The 27,750-nt window shown below is 47.9% G+C and overlaps 1 protein-coding gene and 1 long non-coding RNA gene across 4 annotated transcripts in view; one reads left to right on the top strand and one right to left on the bottom strand.

Annotated features, from left to right (window-relative positions):
* Window positions 1-5,882: 5,882 nt before the first annotated feature.
* LOC130264056 (uncharacterized) lies at window positions 5,883-17,158 on the bottom strand. The gene is made up of 4 exons (XR_008842417.1): window positions 16,733-17,158; window positions 15,832-15,997; window positions 7,739-7,920; window positions 5,883-5,944 (listed from the first exon to the last, which is right to left on the bottom strand). It is a non-coding gene; the product is annotated as an uncharacterized LOC130264056 (long non-coding RNA).
* A 974-nt stretch (window positions 17,159-18,132) lies between these two features.
* The window catches only part of HIPK2 (homeodomain interacting protein kinase 2), a 125,965-nt gene continuing 116,347 nt past the window's right edge, over window positions 18,133-27,750 (top strand). For 2 of the 3 annotated variants that reach the window (XM_056482548.1, XM_056482547.1), the window contains exon 1: window positions 18,133-18,419. In XM_056482548.1, the coding sequence (XP_056338523.1) occupies window positions 18,401-18,419 (19 nt within the window). In that variant the 5' untranslated portion in view covers window positions 18,133-18,400. Of the gene's footprint in view, window positions 18,420-20,447; window positions 20,514-27,750 lie in introns of those variants that run through there. The other variant, XM_056482549.1, reaches the window with a different exon arrangement.

Genomic DNA, 27,750 nt, shown 5'->3' with positions numbered 1-27,750 from the left:
CAACTTCCCAGCCAGCAGATCACGGCATGCACAGTCCTTATTTGTAACTTTGATGACATATTAGAGGCTAAAACAGAGGCAAATTCATGGGAAAGCAGGGATCCAAAAACGTCCTCCCTCCTGTGTCTGCTCTTCTCTCCCTCGGCACTTGTGGCAGATGAAATGAAGACACGGAGGGAATCTGGGCTGGGGAGGACAGAAGGGGCTGGATCCCGGCGGGCAGAGCTCCGCAGTGCTCTTGCCAGCAGATGGAGCAGGGCTGGCACGGGAAGGCGAGCCATAGGAGTGGGAGGCCTTCCTGCCTCTACCCACGCCTGCCTCCCTCCCAGGAGCTTCTCCTGAGCTAGACGGTCTCCCCTTTCCTGCAGGAGGTCTCTCGTTCCCTCTCCTGGCCAGCGGATCCATCCCAAAGGTCTCTCCCGATGAAGGAAGCTTCTGCCAGGGCTGCCTCCTGCAGTGATGCCTGCAGAGAGCTGAATGCAGCAGTGAGGGCTGATGAGTACGAAAGCATCTCTCTCTACTTCTCCACTGGTGTCTGCAAGCCCATGCTCCCACATCCACAAACACCCACTCTTCTGCTTTTAAACCGTGGACTGCCGAGAGCAGACAGAGATCTTCCACATAGCCGTGACCACCTTCCATTTCTCCTGAGCTGGTTCAGTGTCACTGTCTCTAGCTGTCAGAAGGGTTATTTTCCACTCTTGTGTTTCTGCTGAGACTAAGCCAGGATCAACATGAAAGATGGATATGTTCGTGTCAGATCAGCAAATTAAACCTTGTGAGCTAAGAATAACCAGATTCCAAAGGTGAAAAAACAGAGATAGGGTGGAAATGGAGAAGTACTGTTTTCCTGCTTAGCCCTGGACACAGGAATAAATGGAAAAAACCCCATGTAACCCTCTACTTCCCCTTAGAGCTTCTCTCCACGACCAATTCCCCTTACCCCCAACACCCATTTCTTCATTTCTTTAGTTTACTTTTTTGTCAGACTTTTGTGAGACGCAGGTCCTTCTGCAGGTCCTACACATCCTACATGTTTCAGGCTTTTAAAGTCAGAGATAATCATGGTCATCCCTTGATAAGCACCCATCAGTGTGCTGCTCCCATCTCAAGATTCCTGCAGATGTGGATCACACAGGGGTGAGAAAAAAAAGAGCACTGGCCACTGCATTTTTGTCTGCCAGTTTGAAGAGGACATATCAGAGTCCAGCTCAACGTGCTGTGTCAGAGGGTCAGCTCTGCACAGGCAACTCCTCTTCAGGTAGCAGCCTCCTCATGGCACAGCTGCCCTTCTGTGCACTTACAGTTATGTAATGCCTAACTCAATGCCTATTTTTTCCATAGATAATTATATATATATATATATATATATATACAGTAAATGTGGACAAAGTAGGTGATCCCTGTGTCATTTTACAAATATTGCTGGTAGGGCATAATTAATGCACATAAAGAGACAAGGAATCAGCAAACTATACAGAATATATACTTTCTGGTTGGCAAAAGGAGACATTTGCAGGTAACTCCAATACATTGCATTCTTCCTTCTTTTGACTTTCAGTTTTCATTATTCTGCTTTTTGGAATTGGAATCAGTTCATTCTTTGTCAAAAAAATTGGAATATTTTATTCTTCTCTTTTTATATTATTGTTAAAAAGCAGCTCTTTTGTTTATGTCACATATATGATCTTCACCATCATTAATTAAGACATCATCTAGTGTTATGCCCATCGGAGAAAATCCAAGATTTGTAAATGGAAAAGTACATCAGAGTCTCATTTGCTTTATAATAGTCTACACATTTGAAGCCAAATGGTAGTTTTGTAGCCCTGGAATGTTCCAAAACTGCCATTCTGGTGTAATTTATTTTAGTCTGTCATAGAATAAACCAGAGATGACTGAAAATCCTAAATCTCATACCTGAGAAAAGACACCAAGAAATCAGCATGGATTGTACTCTTTCTTGCACTTTTTTAGGGGAAGAAAGGGATTTTGTTGCAGAAAATGCCTTTGACATAAATGTTTGAGTGATCTGCTACATAGACAGTAAAGAATAATATTTTGTAAGGTTTTTATGGGGTATTAAAAGTCCAAGGTGGCCCAGTTCCCTAATGGAAAAAGCAAAATATCTCAAGGTTTGAACAGAGGCACCATCTGCACCAGAGTGACCCCAGACTAAGTGAGTGTGAGTGTGAGTGTGAGTGTGAGTGTGAGTGTGAGTGTGCATGTCTGTGTTCATATGTGTGTGTGTGTGTGTGTGTGTGTGTGTGTGTACACTGCAGAGGGACATTCTTTGCTTCAGTTCCATTATAATTCCTTTAAATATTTATTACTGGAATGTAAATTCTGCTGAAAACTGGGGCCTTTGCTTTGGAAAAACTAGACCATCACCTACCACGGGTGTTGTCGCTCAAGTGAAATAGCCAAGTCCCTTTTGGAGAAACAAAAGGATTTGGTTATATAAACAAGTCACTGCACTGAATTATAAGAGTGGGGAAAAAAGAACAAAAACCTGCTGACTGCTGGTTGAACTACTCCTTGGCTACGTGTGAACTGAGGTTCTGCAGATCTAGCAAGAAGCAGGAGCAATATTAAAATGAATTGGTTACTAATAGTGGAAATAGTCCAGCAAGCACATTTACAACATGCAGCACTAAGGATGGCTTTGTTTTCAGATTGGCTTGTCTTTATTTTCAATGTAAAGCATTAATAAGCTTCTTAAGGAGATTGGGGATGGGAGAAAACATTGGCTGATCACCTTAAAGCCCAGGAAAATAAAAAAAGTTCTCAGGTTGCTGGATGAAATAACAAACTAGAAAGGGCTTATACTTCTTACACTGCTATGAAAGCTTTACTTCTAGATCATTTCCAGACACCAGAAAGTTATTAAAATCCACAAAGGGAAAAGAAATTCTACATTTATATGAGCTTTAAAACTTATTTTGGGACTTCAGCTTGATACTAGTGTTCAGGAGAATAAACCTGTAGTGTGAAAAAGCTAGTCAAAAAGAGGAATCAAGGACCAGTCTAGCACTACAAACACTTGGGAAGGGATTTATCAAATAATATTTGCGGTTACACTTTATTCTCAAGGGTCAAAACTGGACCAGAATGCTGTGGATGGTACCTGCACTCAGGCTCAGGTATTTGTATCACTTTGAACCCTACTGTCATTTCAAGGATATAAATAGGCTTGGAAAAATCAGATTATTGGAAGGATTAAATTGAGATCAGTGTCAGTAATAATCTATTCCTTTGTGCTGACACCAATTGAAACAGAAAGTTTGGGGGAGGGGAGTAACACTATACAACATTGCCTATGGATCGTGTGGGAATGAGGAACATAAACAAGGGGAAGGAGGGTTAAATAGCACAGCTCTCATATGCCCAACAGGCAGGGTATACATAAAGGCAGAGAAATCCTCCCTGGAAATAGCATTGGCCAAAGACACTGTCTCACCAAAGGCCAGTAACAGTGATGGAGTGCCAAAACACACCAGTCTTTCTAGTTTGTCACGCTAATAAAATCTGTCTGTGTGCTGTGCTTTCACATTTCCAGTCCCACCACTCCACATGCTTTAAGAGCCACAAAATCAAAGAGGAATCATAAAGGAACTTTTTTTTTTTTTCCCTCCAAATCACATTGCATGAATCTTTTCCCTATAGTCTCACTCAAGTTATCTCTTAACCAGGCTGGAAAAAAAGGCAGCAAGTACCTGGCTGCATTGGCTCTGGGGATTCTGAATTACCCCAGGCTGAGAATGTCTTTTGGTCTCTAAGCACCAGCCCCTCCATCACCAGCTCTGTGCAATCACCCCACCCAGCCCTATTTGAGCCATCCCCAATTGCAATCCATGCAAGTGTTGCCTACATAAAAGCTAAGTGAGCAGCAGCTAGCCTAGGCTCTTTATCATTTCCCAAAATACATTTCTACAAGTACAATCAAATTTATTTGGCTCTTTTTGGATCCAGAATGATTTTGATAGCAGTGACTTTATTTTATTGATAAATTGGTCACTGAATTTTCTTTCAGCCAGAAACATGAGAGCAAAGTACACAAGGTACCTTGTGGTGGTTGAGCAAAGAGAGCAAATTTAGATTTGTTTCCTGTTTTGTCTATCAGAGAAAGTTAAAGACTGGGTTTTCAGTCTGGAGATCTCTAAGTGAAATCCTGCCTTCCTGATATGCCATTTTCTTCTTAATCTGAAGATGATTAGAGGGCTGGAGCACCTCTTCCATAAGGAAAGGCTGAGAGAGTTGGGGTTGTTCAGCTGGATAAGAGAGGGCTCCTGGAAGAGTGGCCTTCCAGTACCTGAAGGGGGCTTATGAGAATGATGGAGACTGAATTTAGTAAGGACAATAGCAACAGGACAAAAAACAAGAGTTTAAAATGATGAGGGTGTAGATTCAGACTTGATTAACAGAAGAAATTTTTTGCAATTAAGGTGGTGAAACACTGGCACAGGTTGCCTAGAGAGTTGGTGGAGGGCCCATTCCTGGAAATATTCAAAGTTAGGTTGGACAGATCTCTGAGCAACCTGGTCTAGATGAAAATGTCCCTGTCTGTGGAAGGGGAGTTGAAGCAGATGGCATTTACAGGCGCCTTCCAACACAAAGCATTCTGTGATTCCTTGGGAAAGGGTATTTCCCTGGACAGGAGTCTTTATCCTTCCACTGACTTCTGAGTGGAGGTCTGGGAACTGGTGGTGGTGCATCTCAGGTCTTTGAGCAACTTTCTATAAATACACCCAGCTATAAGCAAGATAGTGGTGAGAAGAAAGGAATGCAATGTTTCTTGGAGTAAATAGCACTTCACCTGTACTGCCCAGTGACAGGAGCAAAAATCATAGGGTAGGCAATTCCCAGCATTGCTGCTAGGTGCTTTTCCAGAAGTTTGCTTTAACTCTCTATAGAATGCATTATTTGGGCTTTTTTACTGTTGAAGAAGAAATGGTTGATATTTGGAATTGTGTATTTATAGCTTTGTCTCTTCAGAGGCTTCCTTATAAAAGTGGGGTTTTTTTCACATTTCCCATTGGATCTGTCTTTTTCTAAATATGCATTTAAATTTCTTCCTCTATTTCTTTAGATATAAAACGCAACCCTCTGCATCTACAAAAAGCTATTCGCTTCTATTTCTTTCAGTCTTTCAGACTCCCATTTTTACTTCTGCTCAGTTAATTACTCACGTATAATTATTTCCCCCTTTATTTACGTGGGCATGCATTTTCCCCGGGAAGCCGCTGCCTGGTCCTTGGGAGTCAGTGTAACCTGACTCCAGCCCTGCTTGCTCCCTGTGACCCTTCTGGCGTCACGGAGCAGCTCTCAGCAACCAAGGGGTGGGATCGCTGCCTCGTTGGCCCTGGGCGCTGGGTGCCCGTTCCCTGTTTGCCAAGTGCACTAAAGCATCTGGAAATGCTCCATCATCCCAAAAGAGCCTGGCCTCAGGTGGGTCGTGAGGCCAGAAACCCCCATGGGGGCAAAGCAGGAGGGGCAGGAGAGGCTTGGCAGGGCGAGGAAGGGGAGGGCATCCCAAGCATTGCAGCCTCCATCCCTTCACCTCCCTCTGCCGCTGCCCTTCCACCGAGGAAAACAAGCTGGCAGCAATGGCACTTTGTGCTTCAAAGGGCCCCTGACAAGCACGTCACTGCTATTTGTGTAATGGGCTGAAATTCTTGAGTGAGCAGTGATACACAAAGGAAAAGTCTCAGCGTAATTACTGATCCTTACAGCTTTTCATTTCTGAAAATTTGAGGGTAAGGAAATAGCTGTGAGGGTAAGCAGGAGATAAGTGCTGGTTCATGGCACATTCCTTATTTAAACATTTTCAGCATGTCCCGGGGTTGCTGTCCCATAGGCAGGGCTTACCAAGGATGTGATTCCTTTCTTCTTCATCTCTAAATCATCAAGCTTTCCCCTCGGACATCTACTAGAACCATCAGAGCTGATAAAAAAGAAGGGGGGAAAATTTTACACAGATCCTCCATCACAATTTCCTCTCTAATTTTTTGTTTTAATTTTCACATTTTCAAAACTAGTTTTGAACACTTCTTTCTTGAGGTTGTGAGAAAATTTCCCTTTAGCCCCCCGCAATCAAGTAATAATAGAAACAAAATATGTCCCCTTCTGTATCCACATTAAATACATTTATGCCTGTCTCACTTAAGAACTAGCTGCTACAGTGACATGCATTTTTTCATCTCATCTCTACTTTCTTGTGAGTTCATATTAATTTCTCTGTAGTGGTAGAAATGGAGTTCCAGGAGTGTGTTTTTCTCAGAATCAGGCTGAGACTGACTCTCTGGCCACAGCTTTGGTCAAGTTGGTCAAAGGGTCGAGTTTGTCTGAGAAGCACACTGTGTTTTTAGCACCAGTAGCCAGAAGAAATCCTTCCATTAATGCCAGCCAGGCTCCAGCAGCCCTCTGCTTCATGGCAGTTTCTTTCTCCAAAGAGATCAAAGCTTTCCATGCTGACTGACTGAGACACCTTCTGTGACCCTGCACAGGCTGGGAAGCAGCACCTCAATTGATTTCAGCTCTCCCAGATGACGCAGTTTGCTGGATTTGGGAAAACGTTCCATGGAAAAGAGCTCAGCAGCAGCAGGAGCGCAGGCTCTGTGGGGTCTGCCCGCAGCGCCAGCGGTCACAGCGCTGCTGCCTTGGGTCACACGCCACCATGAGGGATGGACGCAGGATATGATCCAAGATGGAGCCATGGGTACAGTACAGCCTGGCTGGGCTCACAGCAAAGCACAAACCTCACTTTCTCTCAGGTGCCCTGCACCTGAGCATGAGCAAGAGGACAAAGTCTCCAAGTCGAAGGGGCCAAGCACTAGGGTGGGAAGAGCAGAGTCCAGGTTCAGTAACTTGTCTGCTTATCTCGATATTGTACCTGGCACCGGGCACTATGGTGATTGGACCCCCATAAATACCAATGACAGATAGTAATTAGCATCCCATACAAACCATCAACACATGATCTTGCCACTAGTTAGCAAGAACAAGCTTTTTATATCCAACTGGCTGAGCAAGCTTGAAGGTGAAAATAACAGGAAGATGTAAAAAACACTGTTTGGAAACAGATCTTCCTTTGGAGTCAAACTTTTTAATGAAAACAAAGCCTAAACCAGCAGTCTTGTATAGTAGCCTTTGGCTCCAAAATGGCCTAAGTCCATTTATATCTGACTGATAAAAGGGTAGTTGATTGATTCATTACAGCCAAAGGCTCAGCTCAGAGGAATGCATGGTGCTTAATATTTTTTCTGGGATCTCTTTGATCTCTACTGGAGGTTGAGGAGCAGGCTCCAAATTATAAAGTATTTTTGGAATTATATTGAGACCATTTTTCAGAAAAGTCACCTTCAAGTCTCCAAGATTCTCTCCAGAGACAGAGGGATGGTGGAAAAATTCTAGCACAAGAGCTCTATCTGAGGAAAAGGAATAAAATCAGGCTTAAAGGAATGGTAATCCAATCACATTTGGACAAACACTTGAATGTGGACCTAGGACCTAAAGTTTTCTACACACTAAACCTAAAGCACAAGTTTCTATGAGGGTGGATCAGCTAGAGGAAGACAGGCATCCTACACACAGCACATGGGAGAAACTCACCTTTCAGATCAGTGTGTTAAATTCCATAGCTCTATTTATTTCAAGTTAACAAAACACAACAGGGGCATGGCATCTGCTCTCTACCATTCCCCCTCTACACAGAGCCCTGCCCGTCCCCCCCTCGTACCTTAGAGTCCAGCGGGTCTTTGACTTTGTCCTGTCTGCCAGGCCATGGTCACATTTGCCAGCTTGCTGGAGAGCTCCTGCCATCAGAGCAATGTCTGAGAGTCTGCTGGAGTCTGGGGGTCTTCTCATCATAGACAGTGGTCAGCAGGACTGGAACCTGCAGTTCAGTATCTGACAAGTGCTCTGGCAAATCAAGTCATGGAACAAGGAAGCTTCCTGCAGTGTAATTCTAATAACTTCCTCCACAGTACTATAGAAATGTAGAAGACTCTACATTCACTGACTGCATTTACCCAAGCATTACAAAATATTAAATAGCATATTAAGCAAAACAAAAGCTTTCAGGTATTCTCTTTGGTAGTCAATTGTCAAGGGCAGAGCTGCATGTCAAGTTTGTATCTGTGCTGAAACCTCCACTGACTTAATTAGGGTAAAATGCATGAAGTGTAGTCATTATAATCTGCTTTGCAATGACACAAACATATAAAAGCCATGTTCATATGACAGGAGTGTCCAGATTTTGCATACAGGCCTTTGACAAGATTTGGGGGGGAGAAGAGGAAAGGAGAGAAGAAGGGAAGATTGTAAGAATTCCTCAGCTGATATTTCTAAAACCCTTGGAAACAGCCTCTAAGTATTTTGCTGCCTCCACCCTTCCCAGCAGTCTCATTATGGTAAGCAATGCTGCACATATTTGAAAACTCAGGTTTTCATGAGGCTGGCTGTGCAGGGGAGCCAGCAGCACAAGTGGTGCTGAAGATCTCTGCTCCCAAAAGCTGAACCCCAGTGCTCGTGCCCCTTTGGCTCCCAGGAGCATCTCTCTTTGCTTTCAGAAAGCGGCTTGAGCTTCTGCCTTAAAGGAAAAGCATATCATGACAGATACTCTAATCACAATGTCTAAATATAATACAAGGGAAGACAATTTAAGAGAGCTCAGATACACATTTTAAAGCAACTGTCAGGAAACTGACTCTGTGGCTTGCTGCTTTAGAGTAAGATTAAATGAATCAGTCTCACCATTTGAATGCGTGGGAAGTCAGAGACAGCAAAGTGACAACTAAGGACAGTTTATTTATAATTGGGCCCTCCTTCTATAGCTGTTTGTGCACAAGGCCTGTGCACTAAGCACAAAAGTACCTGCCCTTTATGTAAAATTACTCTCAAGGGCTACGTGTACGTCAGGTAGATGCCTATGCCGGTTTGGCTGATTACAAAGTTCATGTAATTATTAAACTGCCCAGTGAGTTTGGGAAGAAAATACAGATTATTATGCAGCAGCTTCAAAAGGTTCTGACTCCACAGTCCTTCAGCCAGGAGTCTTTCACAACAAGGAAGAGCCTGAGCTGGGCATTGCTGCCAGGACACATCTGGAGGGATGGCATGGGGACTGAGGCACCACCAGTGCAGCAGCTTTGCAGTCAAGGAGGGTCCGTGAGGGCTGGAGGGCAGCACTCAAGCAACATCAAGCAGGGGCCTTTGATACTTAAGCTGAAGATCCCCACTCCTTGGGATAAAACACTTCTGACTTTAATCCAGAGGTTTCCAAAACAGGACTCGCCACCGAGAGTCAAGAGTGCTGTAGCTGCAGATGCAAGCGTGAGCTTGGGAGAAATTCAGTAGTTTATGGTACTGTCTGATTAGTGGGCCCAAGTGGAGCAGCATTGCAAAGAGAAATGGGTTTGTCAAAGGAAAAAAAAGGTGGGTTTCTCGTCTCTACCTCCTCAGGATGTGGTCCTCACCTTTTAAAGTGTCATTCTGAGTGAGCGAAAGGCAAAATCCACAAATCTGAGATAAAGCTGCTGAGAGAAGTACCAGGGAGTGGCTGAGTCCCTTGGAAAAAGTGCAGCATTGCTCTTTGCACAACCTCCAGGTGGAAAAGTCAATGGAATGCAGCTGACCTCAAGCTTTTATTCCTCCCCACTTTGGCAGGCTTTAGTCTATAGCATCAGCCTGCACCCCTAACTGGGAAATATTATTAAAATGACATTAAATATTAAGAGAGACAACACAGCATCTCTCTCAGTGAGGGAGCTCCTGACACAGCAATCTCTTCCTAATAAACTGCCTTGACAAACAATTTACTTATGTTCTTTTTTCAATTAGAGGAGCTGCTCTGCAGCAGTAAGGGTGAGTGTGGCTGAGTGTTATTTTGAGAAGCAGTAAATATTTAATCCTCACTTTCTGAGTGGAACAGGGTGGGCAGCAGGGTGGCAAGACAAGACCTCATGATAACAGTTTTTAAAGCTGTCATAGTCACAGGTTGTGACTAATCAGAAAGGCACAATGTTTTTGTGTCAAACTTTCACCAACAGCTTAGCATCATTAACAGGATGGACATCATGGCCAGGTTTGGCTCTCACAGAGGTCTGGGCTGGAAAAAGGGATAATATCCACTGCATAGCCACATAAATGTAAATACTAGAAGAGTTTTCCACCCTGGCCAGAAGGCTCCCCCCAGGGCTGTGTTGTGGCCAGCACTGCATGTACCAAATGTACTCCTTGGCCCACAGTATCCAAACACAGTCCCCAGACAGACCCGTGGTCAAGTCATGGGCTCGGATCTCCAGGCTCCAGCTGAGCAAGGGAGTGGTGCAAAGACAGGAGAAGGACTGCTGGAAGGTACTTGGAAATTTAAAGTAAAGAAAATCTCCATCTCTGCTTTCTTGGAGACTTCGCCTGCAATTTCAAATATTTTCTGTTGACAGCACGAAAGACGTGGAAGTAAACACGTGTGCTTGTCTTTGAAACACTGCTGGTCTGATTGCCATTTTGGGAAGGGGGATAAAAATGTTTAACTTTGGAAAAGCAGTTGCTTTCCAGAAAATCCCCTGAGGGTCTACACAGCCCACAGGTTGGAAGCCACGAGGTTCCTGTCAGCACATCCGTACTTATCCCTGAAGTAAAGCATAGAAGATCAGCTCTGGCAAAGTGCCACAGAAAGTTTTATTACCTTAAAGTCACTGCATTTGTTTTATAAGGCCTGACCAAAATTTTACCTCAGTCTGTATATTTTTTTCCTATATAATAAAATGCCTCTGTTTGAAAAGGCTGTTTAAGAGGATGAAGAGTAGAGGGAAAACCCTTCCCTTGTTGCTGAAGGCATGTCTGAGATGAAACATAGCTGCTCTTCACTGGAAAGGCCACACAATGGGATTTTTAAGGTGAAGAGTGAAAAGGAATAAATAAAGCTGAGCAGTGAGGGTGGGGTACATGAGTGGGCCAGGAAGGCATTGCCCAGTAGGAATTTGGCTTGTAAATCATCCTGCTAATAACTCCATAGAGTCTGTAATGATAGGGAACCTCACCTAATGCCTCATGAAAAAGTCAACACACTTTGCAGAACTGGGCATCCTTCATACAATCCCCTACAGCACTTTTTACAGTGAATCACAGACTTGTATGCAACTTTTTCTTTCTATGCGTGTTATCCTTTTAATCTGAAATAGTCCCTTCCTTTCCCTTTAACTGGTGTTCAGAAATGAATTGAAAATGGGCATTAGAGTTAAAATTTCAGATCCAGAAGCAGAGAATTCAGAGTGCAAGATGATTCCTTATGTGTGCATCCACATCCCTGCAGGAATGATTTGAAGTCTGGAGAATGTAATTTAGGAAGCTGAGCTAAACTGTCCACTGAGTGGCCATATTCAGAGCTGCATATGTGTCTGAGGGCATCACAGCATCACCAGCACCAGTAAAGCCACACAGGCTGGTAGGAGATCAGGCTCTGCCCACAGGGCCCTGCTGATGCCACTGGCCACTAAAAAGGTTGAATTGATGCTGGCAGAGACTGTCCCTCCCTTGGAAATGGCACTTTCAGTTAGACAGAGAGTGTGAGTCAAATTTTAGGGCACACACTGGTGGTTTCACCAAAGGAGAATGCAGAATTGCTAAGTGAAAACAGGGTAAAATTTAGAAAGAGATAAATTTTAAAATTCCCTGTTTAAAAATTTGAAAAAAATACATTGGGGGAAAAAGAAGTATGGAAATAACTTTGTTTTCAGCAGGATATGAGGACTACATTTAATTTTTTGTTGTGTAGAATGGGAATTTTTTTCCTTGCTCTAAGTGTACCTTTTAATGCAGCTTTACCAGTGGAGTAATTAACAAAGCCTGCATCAAATGTGGCGCTCTCAGGAGCAAGGTACTGATGTGCCCTTTCCCATTGCAGCAGAGGCAGGAGGGTTTCCAGTGAGCTCTGGGAAGCAGGAGTCTCTTAGGAATTCCTCAGCACAGCAAATGCACCAGTAGGTGCTACTGGCAATTTTCACCAGAAGGATTTTCTTCACTGAGTTTTTCTTCCTTCCAGCCAAGGACAAACCTCTGACACTAGCCCACATTATTGTTTGAAGACAGATTGAAATCTCGTGATTCTGACATCGTTTTATTTTTAATTTCCACACTGCAAATGTCAGGGGAAAAAATACCCTAAAAATTATACTTCAGAAAAGACTATAATTACTTCCAATTAAATCAGGCCCTGGTTGTTTGAAAGACAACCACAGCTAGAATTTCATTATCTGATAAGCACTTTTCTTTAAAATATATTTCAAAGTTTCTTTTATTAATTTAAGAAGAAAGAGATCCAAGATCCTGCAACAATACCTGAGCCAACTGCAAAAGCTCAACGATGGGAAATCGTGTTTAACCCCTCAAACAGAGAGGCCACACCATTTTTAGGGCATTTATTTCAGCGAGGCTCCTGATGGGGAGCTCAGGGATGTGATCAGATGTGGTGTCAGGCTGGGGTGAGGTGACCCAGATCTCTGCCTTCCCCAGGGCACCGATCAGGCTGTGCGCTTGCATCGCACCTTTCCTCCATCCGCGGTACCTACAGCCTTTCACAGCATCTGTCCTTTTCTCCTGCCTCTGTCAGCCTACATCTGCTGAAGCCACTGAGGCTTTATCAGCATCATCTGGTTTCATAGTGGGAATTAAGTCTCATCCCTCTGTATGCCTGTGCTGTAGATCCATTTGTTACCCCCCAAAAGGGGCATTTACAAACCACTGATGTTCAGACTGAGCAAAAATATCTGAGTTCTTATAAAGCCTCACTTGCTGGTGCATGGGATAACTGTGCTGTAGGTTTTTGTGGTCTTATTTTGAACTTCAGCTGTGACAGAGCCATCAGTCCCCAACCCCACTCAAGTATGCAGCATATTTTCCATATGTGTTCAAAGATAAGGGTCTTCCCTCAGAACCTTACAAAATAAGCAGTCACAGTCCCAGCACAGTACACTGGCTGGTTTCTGATGAGCTTGGAAGTCCATCTGGATCATTTGCTGCCTGGAAGAGGGATGCATGGGCTCGAGGGAAGGAGCAGGGGGGCATCCACAAAACACTTGCCTGCAAAAAGGCTTGTATGTGGAGGGATAGGTGACACTGAAGGCCTCAGTCACCAGCAGCAACCCAAAATCCCTGTCACGAGGGACAGGATTTTCTCCAGGTGATGCCAAGAGGCAGCCTACTGCAAGTGTTTGCTAATGATGATCCTTGTGGGTCCCTTCCAACTCGGAATATTCTGTGATTAGCAGAGATGTAATGGACATATCATAGCAGGCTGCCTGGGAATCCACAACTTGCACACAGAACAGACATTCCAGCTATCCATGGAAAAATCCTTCCCCAAATATTCCACATCACTCCACAAAGAGTGGCTACTCTCTCAGCTAGTCTTACTAGGTGGAAAGAAATTAAAAATTGCAATTGACTCACCAGTAAAAATATGTGAGTGTACCCAGCAAATAATGTAGATTCCCACAGCACTTACCTAATAATTTTGCTTTTAATTAAACTGTCCATTCCCTCACTGATTTACATTTAAAAAGAAAACAACTGTGTGTATTTCACTGGGAAACCTTCCCCTGGTGTTTAAAAAAAAATATTTTGCTTTGCTTAATGTGAAAGATTTGGGGCCTGATCCTTGTTAACAACTTGCTGCATTCTAGCTCCACTGTGAAGGCAAACAGGTATGAAAGATTGTCACTGAAGGGGACATGCTCACCCTGTGTGCTTACAGCCTTTCTCTTCTGCTTTTTGGGGGGGATTTTTTGTTTTGTTATGTTGTTGTTGTTGTTGTTTTTAATGTATCATACAGTCTTTTATTAGTACAGTTTTAGGCTCAATCTCTCCAAAGAAATAAATGCAGTGGATGGACACTGAACCAAGAGAGCTGGGATCCACAGCCCCCCCAGCTTTGGGGAAAAGTGGAACAAATTGCATCTCAGCAGCAGGCACCCCTGGCATGCTCTTGGCACAAGCCACGGTTTAGCAGAGGCACCAAAGAAGAGGAGGTGACACCACTGTAACATTTCTGGCTCTAAGAGACCAAAGGGCATCTTGTGTCCACTCACACACCCCCCTAAAATGGGAACGATAATCAAAAACTGTGTTTTAAAACTCATCTGCCTTTCTTCTGAAACTTGACTTTCAAAATCTGTAATAATTTCTAAGGGAAAAGAAAAATAAGCCAAACTCCCATCAGCTCCAGCAAGAAACATTAACTCCTGCTGCTCCCACTGCAATTAAGCATAGGCTCAGGTTGTTACCAGCAGGCCCCTGAGACACACCAGGGAAACACCAAATGCCTTTCTGGAGGAGTTATGTGCCAAGACCACCAAGATTTGCATATGGGGAGCAGAAATGGAGCTCATTTGAGGGGCAGCCTAGTGCTGTAAGAAGGCCACCCCTCTTTTCTCTGGCTGAGTGCCTGCCACCACCCAGCAGCCACGTTGGACATAGCTGGGCTTGCTGCTGCCTTGGTGGCACACAATTCTGCATGACATAGCTGAGCATGCCATGTACCTGCACCCAGACCAGGGCTGTGTTTATGGGAGACCCAAATATGCAAATGCAGAAAGGAAAAAAACCTGCAGACGAGGCATCAAAAGGTGCTTCTCCAGTGCTGGTTTGCCATCCTCCCACAAAGTGAAGGGGACAAAGAGAAGTTGAGGCGGGAAAGTCTCTCAGGATTCAAAATTTCAGTGACACCCCCTGCAGTGTCAGGCAGGAAGAGAGTGGACCATGATCTCTCCAGCAGAACAGCCTTGCCCCAGGGCTGTTGCAGCTGCACTGGCTCCTGACAGGTATGTTCACACCACAGGTATCCTCACACCACAGCTCTGGCCTTGGCTCAGGGACCCAGGTAACAAAGGGTGTAACATCTGTGCATGGATTATCAGTTTTGGGGAGAATGGAAAGAAGGTTGTAGGCTCAGAGCTGGGCCATCTCCAGAGTGCATCCCCATCTGTTCACTGCAGTGGGAAAGCAGCTCCAATCATGTTCTCCAAGTCCTCTCTGAAACAGACACTCAAGGGGAGGCCCCTGTGTGAGCTGGAGAGGAAGACTGTGCCCGGTTGGGCAAATTCCTGCTCCCTCCACATGCCCACAAAACACCAGCATTGTCTATGCACCCTGTTTCACAGCCAGTCTGGGGCAGAGGTCAGGGCCTGCTGGGGCTGGTTTTTATTTACCAAATGTGGCCTCATTTGGCAACAACATTTACAAACATGTAAGATCAGAATAGTCCTTGTTGGTGAAAACATGCCCATTAATGTTCCTATCCTGAGACCAATTGTAAGTGGATGAAAGTCTATAATGTCCTTGGTGATACTGAACCTGAGAGGCATTTGGGAATTGTTGTCCTGGACCAGCCAAGCTGTCCATCAAGTTCAGTACCTTTTCCTTAAGACCAGCAGACACATAAGATGTAACCTGTGCTTTGAAGCCAACAGGTTTAACATTTGCCTAAGTATGTCACGCAGCTTTGGATGTTCCTGGTCCCCCTTCGTGCTCCAGCCTCCAGCCACAGGGCCAGGGGCACTACTTCCATGCCCAGGCCACACATGGTGAGTTCTGTAGACATCTCTATGACCCATCCCTCCTTTTCTTCTGGCAAGGAGGGAGTTTGGTTTATGTTTTAAGTTCCTGTATCGTGCCAGCTTTGATGGATGTGGAGTTAACACAGACCCCACAGGCTATAGGATAGCCCAGGGTGAAAGAAAGGGAGAAGAACCTACCAGTGCAGTCTCACACTGCAGAGACTGGTACATCTGCCCCCATTCTGCAGCTGAGGAGAGTGAGGGTGATGTGACTGACCTGGAGCCACGCTGCAGCAGAATGCGATGGGAAGCTGGTTTCTGTAGCAGCCCGCTCCTTTAGCTTTGTCCTCTGCTCTACTCCAACACTTCTCCAACACTTTTCCACATCTCCTCTTGTGTCTCCCCCTGCAGGGAGGCAGGCTGGGATCAGAAGCATCAGTAGCCTTGGAAAGGAGATAAGGTTCTCCATCATAAAGAAGAGAGCAGTGTCGAATTACAATCACCAGAAACATGTTTTTCGTAAAATATGAGGCTTCCAACTCACACCTAGAGCTGAACCCTGAGGATTGCCATAGCTAAATAAAAGAGGGACAAGAAACAAGCTCAAATACTGTGCCTGCTGTCATCTGCACGCTTGCCCTCCACCTCTGGTCTGGACTTGCCCAGTGGTTCAGCTTGAGGCAGGTCCTTTTCTTACCAAGATTTAGTGACGGTTCATCTCGGGATCACTCTTAAAATGAAGTAAGAATGAGACGGGAGCAGGTTTTGCTCCCTCTGCTGTACATACTCCTCCAGTGCCATCCCAGCCCACTTTTGAGCCCTCCATCACCTCCACCAGCCCTGCGTGGCAATCCCCGACACATTTAAAATGTATCCTCAGCTTCACGTTGCAAACAGAATGCTAATGGGGCGTGTGACGGCTCTCCTGTAGTTTCAAGCATTTTTCAGGGGAGGGAGAAAAATCATGCAAGACACTGAAGAAACCTTGCAAACAAGATGGCCCACAGGAGTCTGGGGATCACATCACAGCCATGGCCGTCCTGCTCCATCGGCTGGGCAGCATGCGTTGTTCCCTGGCCTGCTTTTATCTGCCAGGACAGGTACCCGCAGCACCCCGAGACAAGGGCCAGGCTGGCTGGAGCGCTTGGCTCACACTGAAATCCCCAAGTTAAAGTTACCTCTTGCCTCGTCCTCGAGACATCAGTGGGAGTAGCCGGGTGCTGAGCCCTGCTGCGACCAAGTGCTGCGTTGGGAGAGGTGTGGGTGGCACCAGCACAGCGAGAGGCAGCGTTTTGGGGGTTCAGCAGTAACAGCAGGCACAAAGGGAGTTACGTCTTCACCGGTCCAGTCCCAGACTGCTCATCTGTAAGGAGCTCCAGGCAGGCAGATCCAGACGGCTTTTAATGCAGGATCACAGCCCGAGGTTTTGTTTCCACCTTTGCCAGAGGCTTTGCATGAGTCTCAGCTTCCTTTGCCTGCGTAATGGGTACCTGGTGACTGTCCTTCCTTTGTAAAGCTCCTCTCAGCAAAGGGGGTTCCTGTGGCTGCACCTACAGCTTTCCTCTATGCACCGACAAAAATGATGCTCGTCGGGTTGGTGCTCCTACAACCGGAGAGATGGATGGTTTAAAATTAAAAAAACCGGGGGGGTCGGGGGGGGTGGGGGGGGAGGAAGAGAGGGAGGGGGAGAATAGGTTGTCAATCTCAGTTAGTAAACACTTCTTTGATGTGGTTCCTTTTTAAAACAAAACAAAACAAAACAAAAACACAACCTGACTCGTAAAAGCAACAACGTATGTTTATTTTAAATGCATCCGCTAAATATTTACACTGCAAGTAAGCTAAACGGAAAAAAAAAAAAAAAAAAGATAAATTGGAACTTTTGTCAGTGAATCAGATTGTGAAATGCCTTGAGGGAATAGAAGATTTATTTGGGGAGAGGGGGAGAGGTAGGAATTTTCCATGCTATTGTAAAACATGAGCACAAATTATATGATCCCCACAGCCAGCGAGTTGCAAAGCTTCAATCAGCAGCCTTTTTATTTTTTTCTTTCCTCTCTTTTCTATAAAGAGGAGGGGGGAAGACAGAAGTGTTTCACCAACTTCTGTTGACTGTTCCTTTTTTCTCCTGATTGAAATGTGTTGTTAAACAAGATCCCACATAATCTCAGCAGAGGGTTTCTCTCGCTCGCTCCCGCTCCTTCTGGGAAGCCGCGATCGGTGCCATCGGCGCTTGATTATTTGCAAACTCCCTTCGCTGCTTTTTTTTTTTTTTTCCTCCTTTTTTTTCCTCCTCTCCGTCTCGGTCTCCGTCTTCCTCTCTCTCCCTCCGTCTCTCTCTCCCTTTCTCTCACCCCCAGTGCAACTTTTGCAGGCGCCCCGGCACACGCAGCCATGCCGCGCTGAGAGCGGGGGCACCGCGCCAGCCCCCCTCCTTCCCTCCCTCCCTCTCCTTTCCTCCCTCCCTCTCTCCTTCCCTCCCTCCCTCCCTCTCTCCCTCCCTCCCTCCCCAGCGCCGCCGTCCCGAGCCGGGGGGGCCCCGCCGCCCGCCGCCCCTGCCCGGCCCCGCGCCTCGCCCCGGCCCCGGCCCGGCCCGGCCCGGCCCGGCGCCGCCGCCCCCCGCCCGCTCGCCCGCCCGCCCCGGCCGCGTCGGAGGGCCGGCAGCGGGGCTGGATGTGCCCGGCTCCCCCCGCGCTGAGGTGGGCAGCGATGCAGAAGGCAGGCGGCAGCTTCGCCTCCGCCGAGAGACACCCGCTCAAGATGGCAGATGTGTGTTGAGTTTGGGGGGCTGCGATCTCGCGTCGTTCGTGGCGGCGTTGCCATGAATAACAGGCGTCCTTGCACCGATGGCCCCCATGTACGAAGGTAAGCCCCGGCCCGGCCCGCCCCGCCGGCACCCCTGGCCCGGCCGCAGCGGGGGAGGGAGGGGGAGCGAGGGGTCCCCGGCCGCCCGCCCGCGGCTCGCCGTCCCCCCGGGCGGTGTTGCGGGGAGGCGGCGGGGCACCCCCGCCCTGCCGGCGCCCGGCGGGAGCGGGGCGAGGCGCGGGTCGCCCCCCGGCTCTGCCCGTCCCTGGCCCCGCGGTCCCGGGCGCTCGGTCCCCGGCGGGGGGCGGTGGGTGAAGTCCGTGCCGGTGCCGAGCAGAACAATGAGGTGGACGGAGCTTGCCCTGCGCCTCCGTGTCTGTGTGTGTGTGCGTGCGTGTGCCTGCTGCCTGTCTGCCCCTCGCCGCAGTTCGCATTCCCAGGACCGGCTACCCGGTTCGCCGGTTTCCCAGGAGTTCCCTCCGCCGTGGCTCCTCTCCTGCGAGGCGCGGGGACTCCGCGGGCAGCGGCGGCTGGGGACTGGGCTGCTGGAGCCTGCTGTCAGCTCCTCTCGCTTCTCCTTCAGCCCTGCCCGGGCTGCGGCGAGAAGCCCAAGTACCCCAACTTAGTTTCTTTCGGGTTAAAAAATCACAATAATTATATATATATATATATATATATATATATATATATATATATATGTGTGTGTGTGTGTGTGTGTATGTGTATACGGCTGTGTGTGTTAGATCGATATGTAGTCCAGGGTGTCTGTTTAGAAAGAAAAATTCAGAGATCTGTCGAGGTAAATTTAAATCCCCTCGCGACGTATTTACCCTTCCCCGTCACCCCTCCCGGCTCGGCGCTGCCCGGGCAGCGTTACATAAAGCGGAGGGACATCCCCCGGCGGCCGCGCCATCCCGCCCGGGGCCGCCCGGTCCGTGGCGGCGGCGATCCCGGGCGCGGAGGGGAGCGGGGGGGGCGGCACGGGGACACGGTACTTTGCTCCCCATGGCGAGGCCGGTGAAACTTATCTGAGGAAGGAATCGAGCCCGGGCTGCGGCGCCCGGGCGGAGGGCGCTCGGCGGGCGGTGTAAAGTTACCGGTGGCCCGCCGGGTTATTTCTGGGCAGCCCCGGGCTCACCCGCTGTTCGGAGTTCGGACCCGCCGGAGGCGGGCAGACAAAGAGGAGCATTTTCGTTAGCGCAGGGAGGACAGCGGCCCCCCCGCGCTCGCCGCGGGGCCGGCGGGGGGCCGGGGGCGCGGCGGGGCCGGGCCGGGGCCGGTGCCGGCGGAGGGGCCGCGGCGGGCCCGGGGTGCCGGCCGAGGCCAGCCCGCCGGCGGCGCCCTCTGCCGGCCGCGCCGTGCCGCCGAGCGGCCCCGGGCCGGGCAGCCCCCCCTCCGCTCCCGCCCCGCGCCCGGCCGCCCCCGGCGCCTCCCCCGGCAGCGAGGCCCCGCCGCGGGCGGGGGCAGCCCGCCGCCAACGCCGACCCCGCCGCGGCGCGGAGCCCGCGGCCCTGGCGCGTACCTGCCCGGCCCCCGCCCGACGGCTGCCCGGGGACGGGCCCGACCCCCCCGCGCCCTGACCGGGCCGGTGAGGCCTGGCCGGCATCGCCCCGCCCGCCCAGAGCCTGCCCGGCCCCTCCCGGGCCGGGGGTCATGCGGCGATTGCTCCCAAGTTCGCTGCTCGCCGGGCGGTGCGGGGCCGTGCCGTGCCGTGCCGTGCCGTGCCCTGGCGAGCGGCGGCGCCGGCGGGTCCGGGGCACCGGGCGGAGGGGCCGCTGCCAGCCCGGCCGCGCTCCCCTTCCCGGCGCGCCGCAGTGGGCGAGCGCCGCCACGGCCGCCTCCCCGGAGCCGGGCAGGGCAGCCGAGGGAGGGGAGGAAAGAGGAGAGGAGAAGAGGCCCCGGTCACTGCCGGGGCGAGCAGGGCCGGCTTCTTCCTGGGGAGGGGGCGGCGGTGCTGCACCGGAGCGTGCGGTGGAAGTTTAGCGGCTCCTTAGAGCATCCTAACTTCAGCGGCGCCCCTGCTTCTGCCTGACTGGATACAGAGAGCAGATGGGAAAAAATACCCTGAAAGTGACCCGTAGAAACAAGTTCCCCGCAGCAGATACGGAAGGGTCTGCGGCCAGGCTCTGCAGCATGCCCTAAGCCTCAAAATAGGTGAATATCCTAAATGGCAGGATCCGGAGATAGCGTAAAGGCTGCCAGAAATTGTTTTATCTCTGTTGTGCTGCGGTATGCTTGCGGGTTAAATTGCTGCTGGATGGCTTCGAGGGAGGTGGAGGAGGGGTTAATGATTGTTTTTCGCCTCCTAGTTGCCATGAGAGGTCCTTAGAATTCCCTGCAATATTGCAGTGCGTAGATAAAAACTTATTTATCGCAGGGGATGCATTTCCTTCTTGGAGGGAGGCAAGGACTGCCATCCTCCCCTGCTAGCCTCACGTTATGGCGATGAGGTCGGTCTGTAACCCTCCTCTGGAGCATCTGGTACAGTCAGGCCGCTGAGGAGAGCACAAGGAACCGAGGGCTCGGATCAGCACTGCGACGGGCAGGCACAGCTCTGCTCCTGCCCTTGGCCGGGCAGTCTCGGGTGGCACACATGCACGCCCACCGCCACCACCGCAGGGCAGGCGAGGGGAGGTGAAACCCTATCCCCGCCGTACCGATTTCAGAACATAGGCTCTTTGACAGAAAAAGCACCCTGGGAGGAAATGTGACACCTCAAAGGCCTTATGAAGTGGTTCCAGTAGAAATTTCAGTGAGTGATAACGTAGAGCACACGCAGAAAGTCACCCAGCATTCTTGATGTGCAGGTGAGGGTGGTGCGTGCTTGTGCAGAGCATCTGGCTTAAATACCAGTTCTGGGGAAGCAGAGTGGTGCCTCACCTGATATTAATAGGCGAGGCATGATAAATAAGTGAATATCTGGTGTGACATCCTCTCCCACACACACTGCGCCAGGCGAATTTTCCCATTTGTTTTAAGAATTTGGAGGTTTTGCGCTTGTCTTCTCCTCTCCTGTCCTCTGCTGGGTTTTTCCTCATCCTTTTTTTTTTTTTTTTTTTTTTTTTTTTTCTTTTTTTTTCTTTTTTTTTTTCTTTTTTCCTGGGTGGTGGAGAGCTTAGCAGTAAAATGAAGGACATAAAATTATAACAAGTGAAACAAAACAGAAGTAACACTGCTGCGCAATGTTTGACCTGGTTTTTAGTTTCGTTTGTGAGCTGTACAAGGAAATGAGTTGAGTTTCAAAGCAGACCTCATCAGGTGTAATCCTACATGGCCTCTGCTCCAGAGCTGGGGCAAACTAGTGGCTGCTATGCTTCTGAGGACCAGAGATGTGGCTTCATCAGGCGTGGCTGTACGGGCTTCAGAGGAGGTGAATGGCTTGAGCCAGGCAAGAGTCTGGTTCTCTGGATCCTCCTCCAGGCAGTGTTACCCTCATCTATGCACTCACTTTGTGACTTTCTTACTGTGCAGAGAATGGAGCCAGGCTCTGGTCCAGGGAAGATCCCAATTTAAGAGGGGTCTGCCAGACATCACAGGCTGTGGGTGGATTTTTGCCTAGGAGGGATGTCTCCAGCAATTTCCTTGGCATCTCGTACCTGGCATCCTTCACAATTGTGTGAAGAGAGGTATTTATATGAATTAACCTTTATTTTCTAAATAGTGATTACCTCTGTTTTGGTTTTGTTCCTTTTCGCTTTGCTTCTTACTTATTCTTGACAACTTTGTTGCAATTCAGGGTGTATTTTTAGCAGCCACGTCGGTAGTTTTCTATGTGGGTGGTTCATGGAATTAATCTGGGTAATATTTGTAAATTGCACCTCGCCACCGGTGCGGCTGCTTGAGCGGAGCACAGGCAGGGACCTGCATGCACGCTATCCTTGTCACACGTGGGGCCAGGAAAGCCGGAAAATCTGACCCTGTACTCGCTGTGGATCAGATCCCAGTTAATGCTAGAAACAGGCCAGCCCTGCTGGGTTTTGAATGCATCCTCAAATCTCACCAAAGCACACAAAACTTGCTCATCAGGGAGGTGGCCCCAGTGAGGCGGAGTAAAGGTCTTTACCCCAAAGTTCATGCAGGGAGATGATAACTCAGAGACGCTTCCTGTTTATGAAATAATAACCAGAACTTAAGCTGTGTCAGTGCTGGGACCCAAGGCCTAAGTTTTTATTTTCTCAGGATATGGCTATAGCCAGGATAACAGGAAGCCCCCTCCAGTTAAAATTATTGTTCTTATCATGCTGCTGTGTCTAGTGATTAAACCAGTTTACTATGTAATGGGTGAAAAATGCTGTTTTATTTTCAGAAGGGGAAAGAGCATTGCTGGGACTAGGGGCTGGGGTGAGCAGACAAAGAGGCAAGCTCAGTTACTCTCTGCAGTCACCAGCCCTTGGGCTGTGTGCAGTGCATTCCTCTTCGTGGCTCTAACAGGTGGGGAAGACCCAGTTGGCTTCAGCTGGACACCTCAGCTGGCCTGGAAAGTGAAATAATTTTCATTTTTTCATCAGTAGCTTTTCCATTTGCATAGTGGTTGTTATATACTGCCCAGTTTTACATGGTGCTTTGAGACGACTGGATTTGGTTTCATCCAAAGGGATAAGAGTTGCCTGTGCTCCTTGGTCAGTGTAGGTTCTTCTACTGATGGGGAACAGCTTAGAGACCTCCTTGATGCCTGTGAGGCTTTTGAACTAGCTCAGCCCTGGGAAGTTAGACTGTGTATTTGGAGATAGATAATGGACTTGTGTAGCTAAATGAATAAGGTCTGATTTTGGCCTCATCACAGCAGTGGTGTGTAAAAGTATGTGAATATTTGGTCAGGAGGACAGCTGGGGAGTCAAATCATGACAGGACTGGTGACCTGGGCCTGGTATAAATCCCTGTCCTGATTGTGGGCCTCACCAAGTAGGTCCCAGGTGATGGTGTTAGAACTGTCCTGCCAGATGGTGAGGTCAAGGGAAGTGCAGTCACCTTTTGCTCAGACCAGGCTAAGACACCAGTATGAAGTAGATGAGACAGATTCTTCTAGCTGCAGGACTCAAGGCAGCTGTGATAGTGCTGCCCATGGGCAAGACCCCTGAGAAGAATTTGCAAAGGCATTCAGTGGTGGGCTTAAAGCTGTTATGGGGTCCCCATCCCTGTGTCTGTAGTGAACAGGTAGGCTAAGACCGGTTTGTTGGGTTTTTTTTTAAGGTTCCATGCTTTTCCTCTCTGATACCAATTTAAGAAGATATTTTCAGGTTGTGCCTAAATTTAAGCTCACAGACAGTGCTGCTGACTTCACTAGGATTGTTTATGTCTTTAAAACTGGCCACATGCTGAGGTACCTTTCTGACTCATGGCCTCTATAGCTTAATCATTCCATTTATAAAATGAGGTTGTTTCCTCACCCTTACTAGGAAATCTCTGCCCTCTGAATGTGAAATATTGTTTATAGGTCTTTCCCTTACTTTTGAAAGGTCGATCACAAGAAGTGAGAATTAAATATTATTTAGAGAAAAGGTTGTTTCTTGAGCTGTTTACATACCTTAATGTGGACCAAGGTAATTAACTGGAAGCCTTCTCTTTTGAAACTATTTCCCTTAGCAGTACAGAATTCACCTTTTCTTCTGAAAATAAACACAAGATGATAATTTCACTCCAGACAGGGCATTTAGCAATTTGTTTGTCATGCAGGAAGAGTAGAGGCATGTTACTGCTACCCCTCATTTACAGCATGGAGCACCCCTGAGTACTCCCTCATTTGGCCACATCAGCAACCTGAGGTCCATCCTCAGGAAAGTGCAAGTGCCTCTATTTTGGGAATACTCCTGAGTTCAGGTAGCCTTCAGAATTGGGTAATTTTTATGGCAAAAATGCTTCTACTAAAACTTTCCCATGCATGTGAGGGGAGCAGCAGCTGCTGTCTCCATAGGTCAGCAAAGGCATTGCCACGTCTCAAAATACCTGGGAAAATCCAGAGTCAGGACTAAATGAAAAAGTTGTCTGTGCCATTAGGATTTGTTTATGGAATGGAAGTAACAATAAGCTGTAAGAGTGTGTATTTATACCATGCTGTATACGTTCAGGGTGCTACATAAAGAGTGGCTGTCTGATCAGGCCACTGACAGAATCATCAAGGAACAATATTTTGCTTACTCACAGGACATATGCAGAATAGCCAGAGGAAGGGAAGCATCTTTGAGAAGTGAACCCCTTGAGCTGCTCCTGATTCTCATACAGATCAGCAGAAGTGCAACTGAAACCCAGGGAGCTACACAAGGGGAAGCATGGTTTCATGTGATGAACATTAGCCCATCTATATTGTGTTCTGGAGGGAGAGGGAGTTTTATGCTGGGTGAAGGATGCCATAGTTTGCTCCCTTGGTTTTCTTCAGCATCACCACGGAATGGGACATGAGTTTGGAGAAGCTGAAACTCACCCTATTTACACATTGTTCTCTGTCCTGTTCACCTTCCAGGGCCTGTGCTGACATCTGTCTCTGGAAGGACAAAATAAGAGCAGTCACATACAGCTCCTTCCCTGAAAAGCAGGAAAGGTCATCCCACAAGGCATTGATATTTGCCAGAGATACTTGGGAAACTACGAAGGGCAGCTGCCTTCTCTCTTCTTTATAGATTTTAATCCATAAAGGTGCTTGCAAGACCTGGAACAATGGTGTTATCTGGCAGAACCCTGCAGGCTAACATCTCCTTTGGTCCTGAAGGCTGACAGGTTAGGTAGGCTCTGGGCTATGCTGAAATGCCAAAGAAACTTACCTCTCACCAAAATAATTTAAAGCATAGGAAATGGGCAAAGGAAAGATCTTCTAAAGTGTTTTAAACCAGAATATCAAATGCCTGTCCAGCATGTTCTTTAACAGGCTTGCCCAGCATATTCACCATGTTGGGAGAGTCCACAACATATCCAGACTGTCATCCTTGCCCTTTGCTTTGTCACTGGAAACATTTTACCCCCTCTGTAAATCCTTTCTGCTTTGCTTGCTCTGATTCATTGTCCTTTTAGCTGTGGGTATAGGGAAACTATTCCTTTGTCTTTGTCATGTCTTTCCTTTGTGTTCCTTAGGTTAAATCACATCTTGAACACATTCTTCAGCTCTTTCTCTTGTATCTTTTTCCTTCAGCTGTGACCATTCTCCTGGTTCTCTGTGCTCCCTTCAGCTGGTCCATCTCTCTTGAATGGCCCTGCTAGAGCACAGTGCTGTATTTGGGTCCTGTGCTGTCCAAGGAGAGCAGGAGTGTTCCTTCATGTCTGTTACACTCAGTACTCCTTTTTGGTTTAACTTCTGCAGTGTAACATTGTTCATCTCTGTGCAGCTTGTGCTGTGGCTCTCCGATCCTGTCCAAGAAGTCTGGTGCCTCATGAGCCATTTTCTCTCCTGCATGTGTGGAGGTAGACTTTTCTACCTAAAGTGTGTGGTTTTTCTATCTGTCCCATTTGAATGTCATCCTGTACCCTTTGATTTGCTGTGATTGTTTTGAGTTCTTATCTAATTCCCCCGATTTTGCAATCATGCTTGGTGTCACTTGCCAATTTAAAAAGCACAATCTCTGTTTTTTCACTGAGATAAGTTCTGTTGTTTATCCTGCAGTCCCATATATAAAGTACAGAAGAGAATAAATGGTTTCATAAAAAACAGAAAGAGAATCTTGCCCACAAAATATAAAAGAGACTGGAAAACACACGCTTAACACTTGGCATTGTTTTCATACCTATTCTTTTGCTCTCCATTGGTGCTTTTGAGGTGTTCCTAATAACAGTTTTATTTGATGTGCCAAGCAAAAGCAGAACCTTAGTGTACTAGGCATGACATTGACATGAAGGGGTGGATAGTTACCACCCCAAAGGATTTGCATTTCATACGGATGCAGACACAGGAGGGTGCATCATACAAATTGGTGGGACACTTTCAGGAAAGGAAATCACAATGTATGGATTTTCTACAAAATTTGTGACAGAGGTTACTCTGGGAAAGGAAATGGTGGGCTGAAGATTGAGAAGGAGTAAGTCAGTAGGTGAGGAACAAAAGAGGATGAGAGAGGTGGGGAACAAAGCTGAGGGCAATTGACTGTAACAGAAGAGAGGGAGATGGTCCCTGAGAACTTCAGGGGCTGAGACTGTCACAGCCAAGGCTGGCAGGAATGGAAAATTGAGTGAAATGCTGAAGATCCCACCCTGGACTGTTTCTGTAGTTGCCCTTGCTGACTTGAGTCTCTCCTAGTTTTATTTCCCCTGCAGCTGTCTCTAACATCTTTGGAAGGGAAGGTGAGTGAGGACAGGAGACACTACCTATATCCTAAGGCTCACAGGCAGAGTCTGTCTGGGGTTTCCCCATCTGGAGATGATACCAGAGGCAAAACTGATGCTGTGGCATTAGCTTAAAATCTCTGATCCCACTCACCATGCTCGGGAAACCGAAACTAACAGAGATTATCCGAAATGCCAGCACTTTTCATTGATCTGAGATCCTTGTGGTTTCTTCCTTCTCTGCCATTGCTCTTCCCATGACAACGGTGTCTGTGCAGGACAAATCTGACGTGCCATCCTCCTCCCCATCAGGCAAATTAGTGTTGACTCTTCCCTCAGCTGCGCAAGATGTCTTTAAGGACATATGTGACTGCCCCACCCTCTCTGTCATCGTGTCTTCTCTATTCTCACCATCAGTCAGGGTGGCCAGAAAAGGTATGAGCATGGAGACCCAGTCAGCAGCACCTTAGCTTATGGGTGAGAGCTGCATGTGCATCTCTGTGCACAGATGTGCATGGCCTGGAGGCAGGCTGCATCCCAAGCATGTGAGGCTCAGCATACTGTTCTCTCAGGTAGCATGTCAGGTGTGTCAGGATGTTTGGCAGTGAGTCTGTAAGGTTATGGTCTTTCTCTTGGGTGAAGAGAGCAAGAAGAGCTGTTTTTTTGTTTGTAGTTTGGGTCAGGGTGTTTATTTGCTACTGGATGTGATCCAGTGGATTCAGTATGTCTTTGCACAGAGAGGAAGCAGTAGAGAGGAAACAGTCTAGGAGGTTCCTGGAGTGTGTGGAAGATAACTTCCTGACACAGCTGCTGAGTGAGCCAGCAAAGGAAGGCTCCTTGCTGGGCCTGTTGTGCAAACAGAGAAAGATCTGTGGGTGATGTGGTGTTTGGGGGCCGTTTTGGGTACAGTGATAGGTTTTTAATTCTCAAGAAGTAAGGAGGGGGCTCAGCAGAAGGGCTGACCTTCTTGGACCTCTGAGCAGGGCAGTCTCTGGCCTGTTTAGGAGACAGATTGATAGAGTCCCTTAGGGCAGTCCTGAGGGACAAAGGAGTCCGGGAAGGCTGGATGTTCTCCAAGAAACAAATCTTAAAGGCACAGGGGCACTACAAGAAAGACATTGAAGTGCTGGTGGTGTCCAGAGAAGGG

This window comes from Oenanthe melanoleuca, chromosome 1A (genome assembly GCF_029582105.1).
Source record: "Oenanthe melanoleuca isolate GR-GAL-2019-014 chromosome 1A, OMel1.0, whole genome shotgun sequence".
NCBI classification, from domain to species: domain Eukaryota; kingdom Metazoa; phylum Chordata; class Aves; order Passeriformes; family Muscicapidae; genus Oenanthe; species Oenanthe melanoleuca.
Note: the sequence above shows the minus strand (reverse complement) of the source record. Positions and strands in the feature narration are given on the sequence as shown.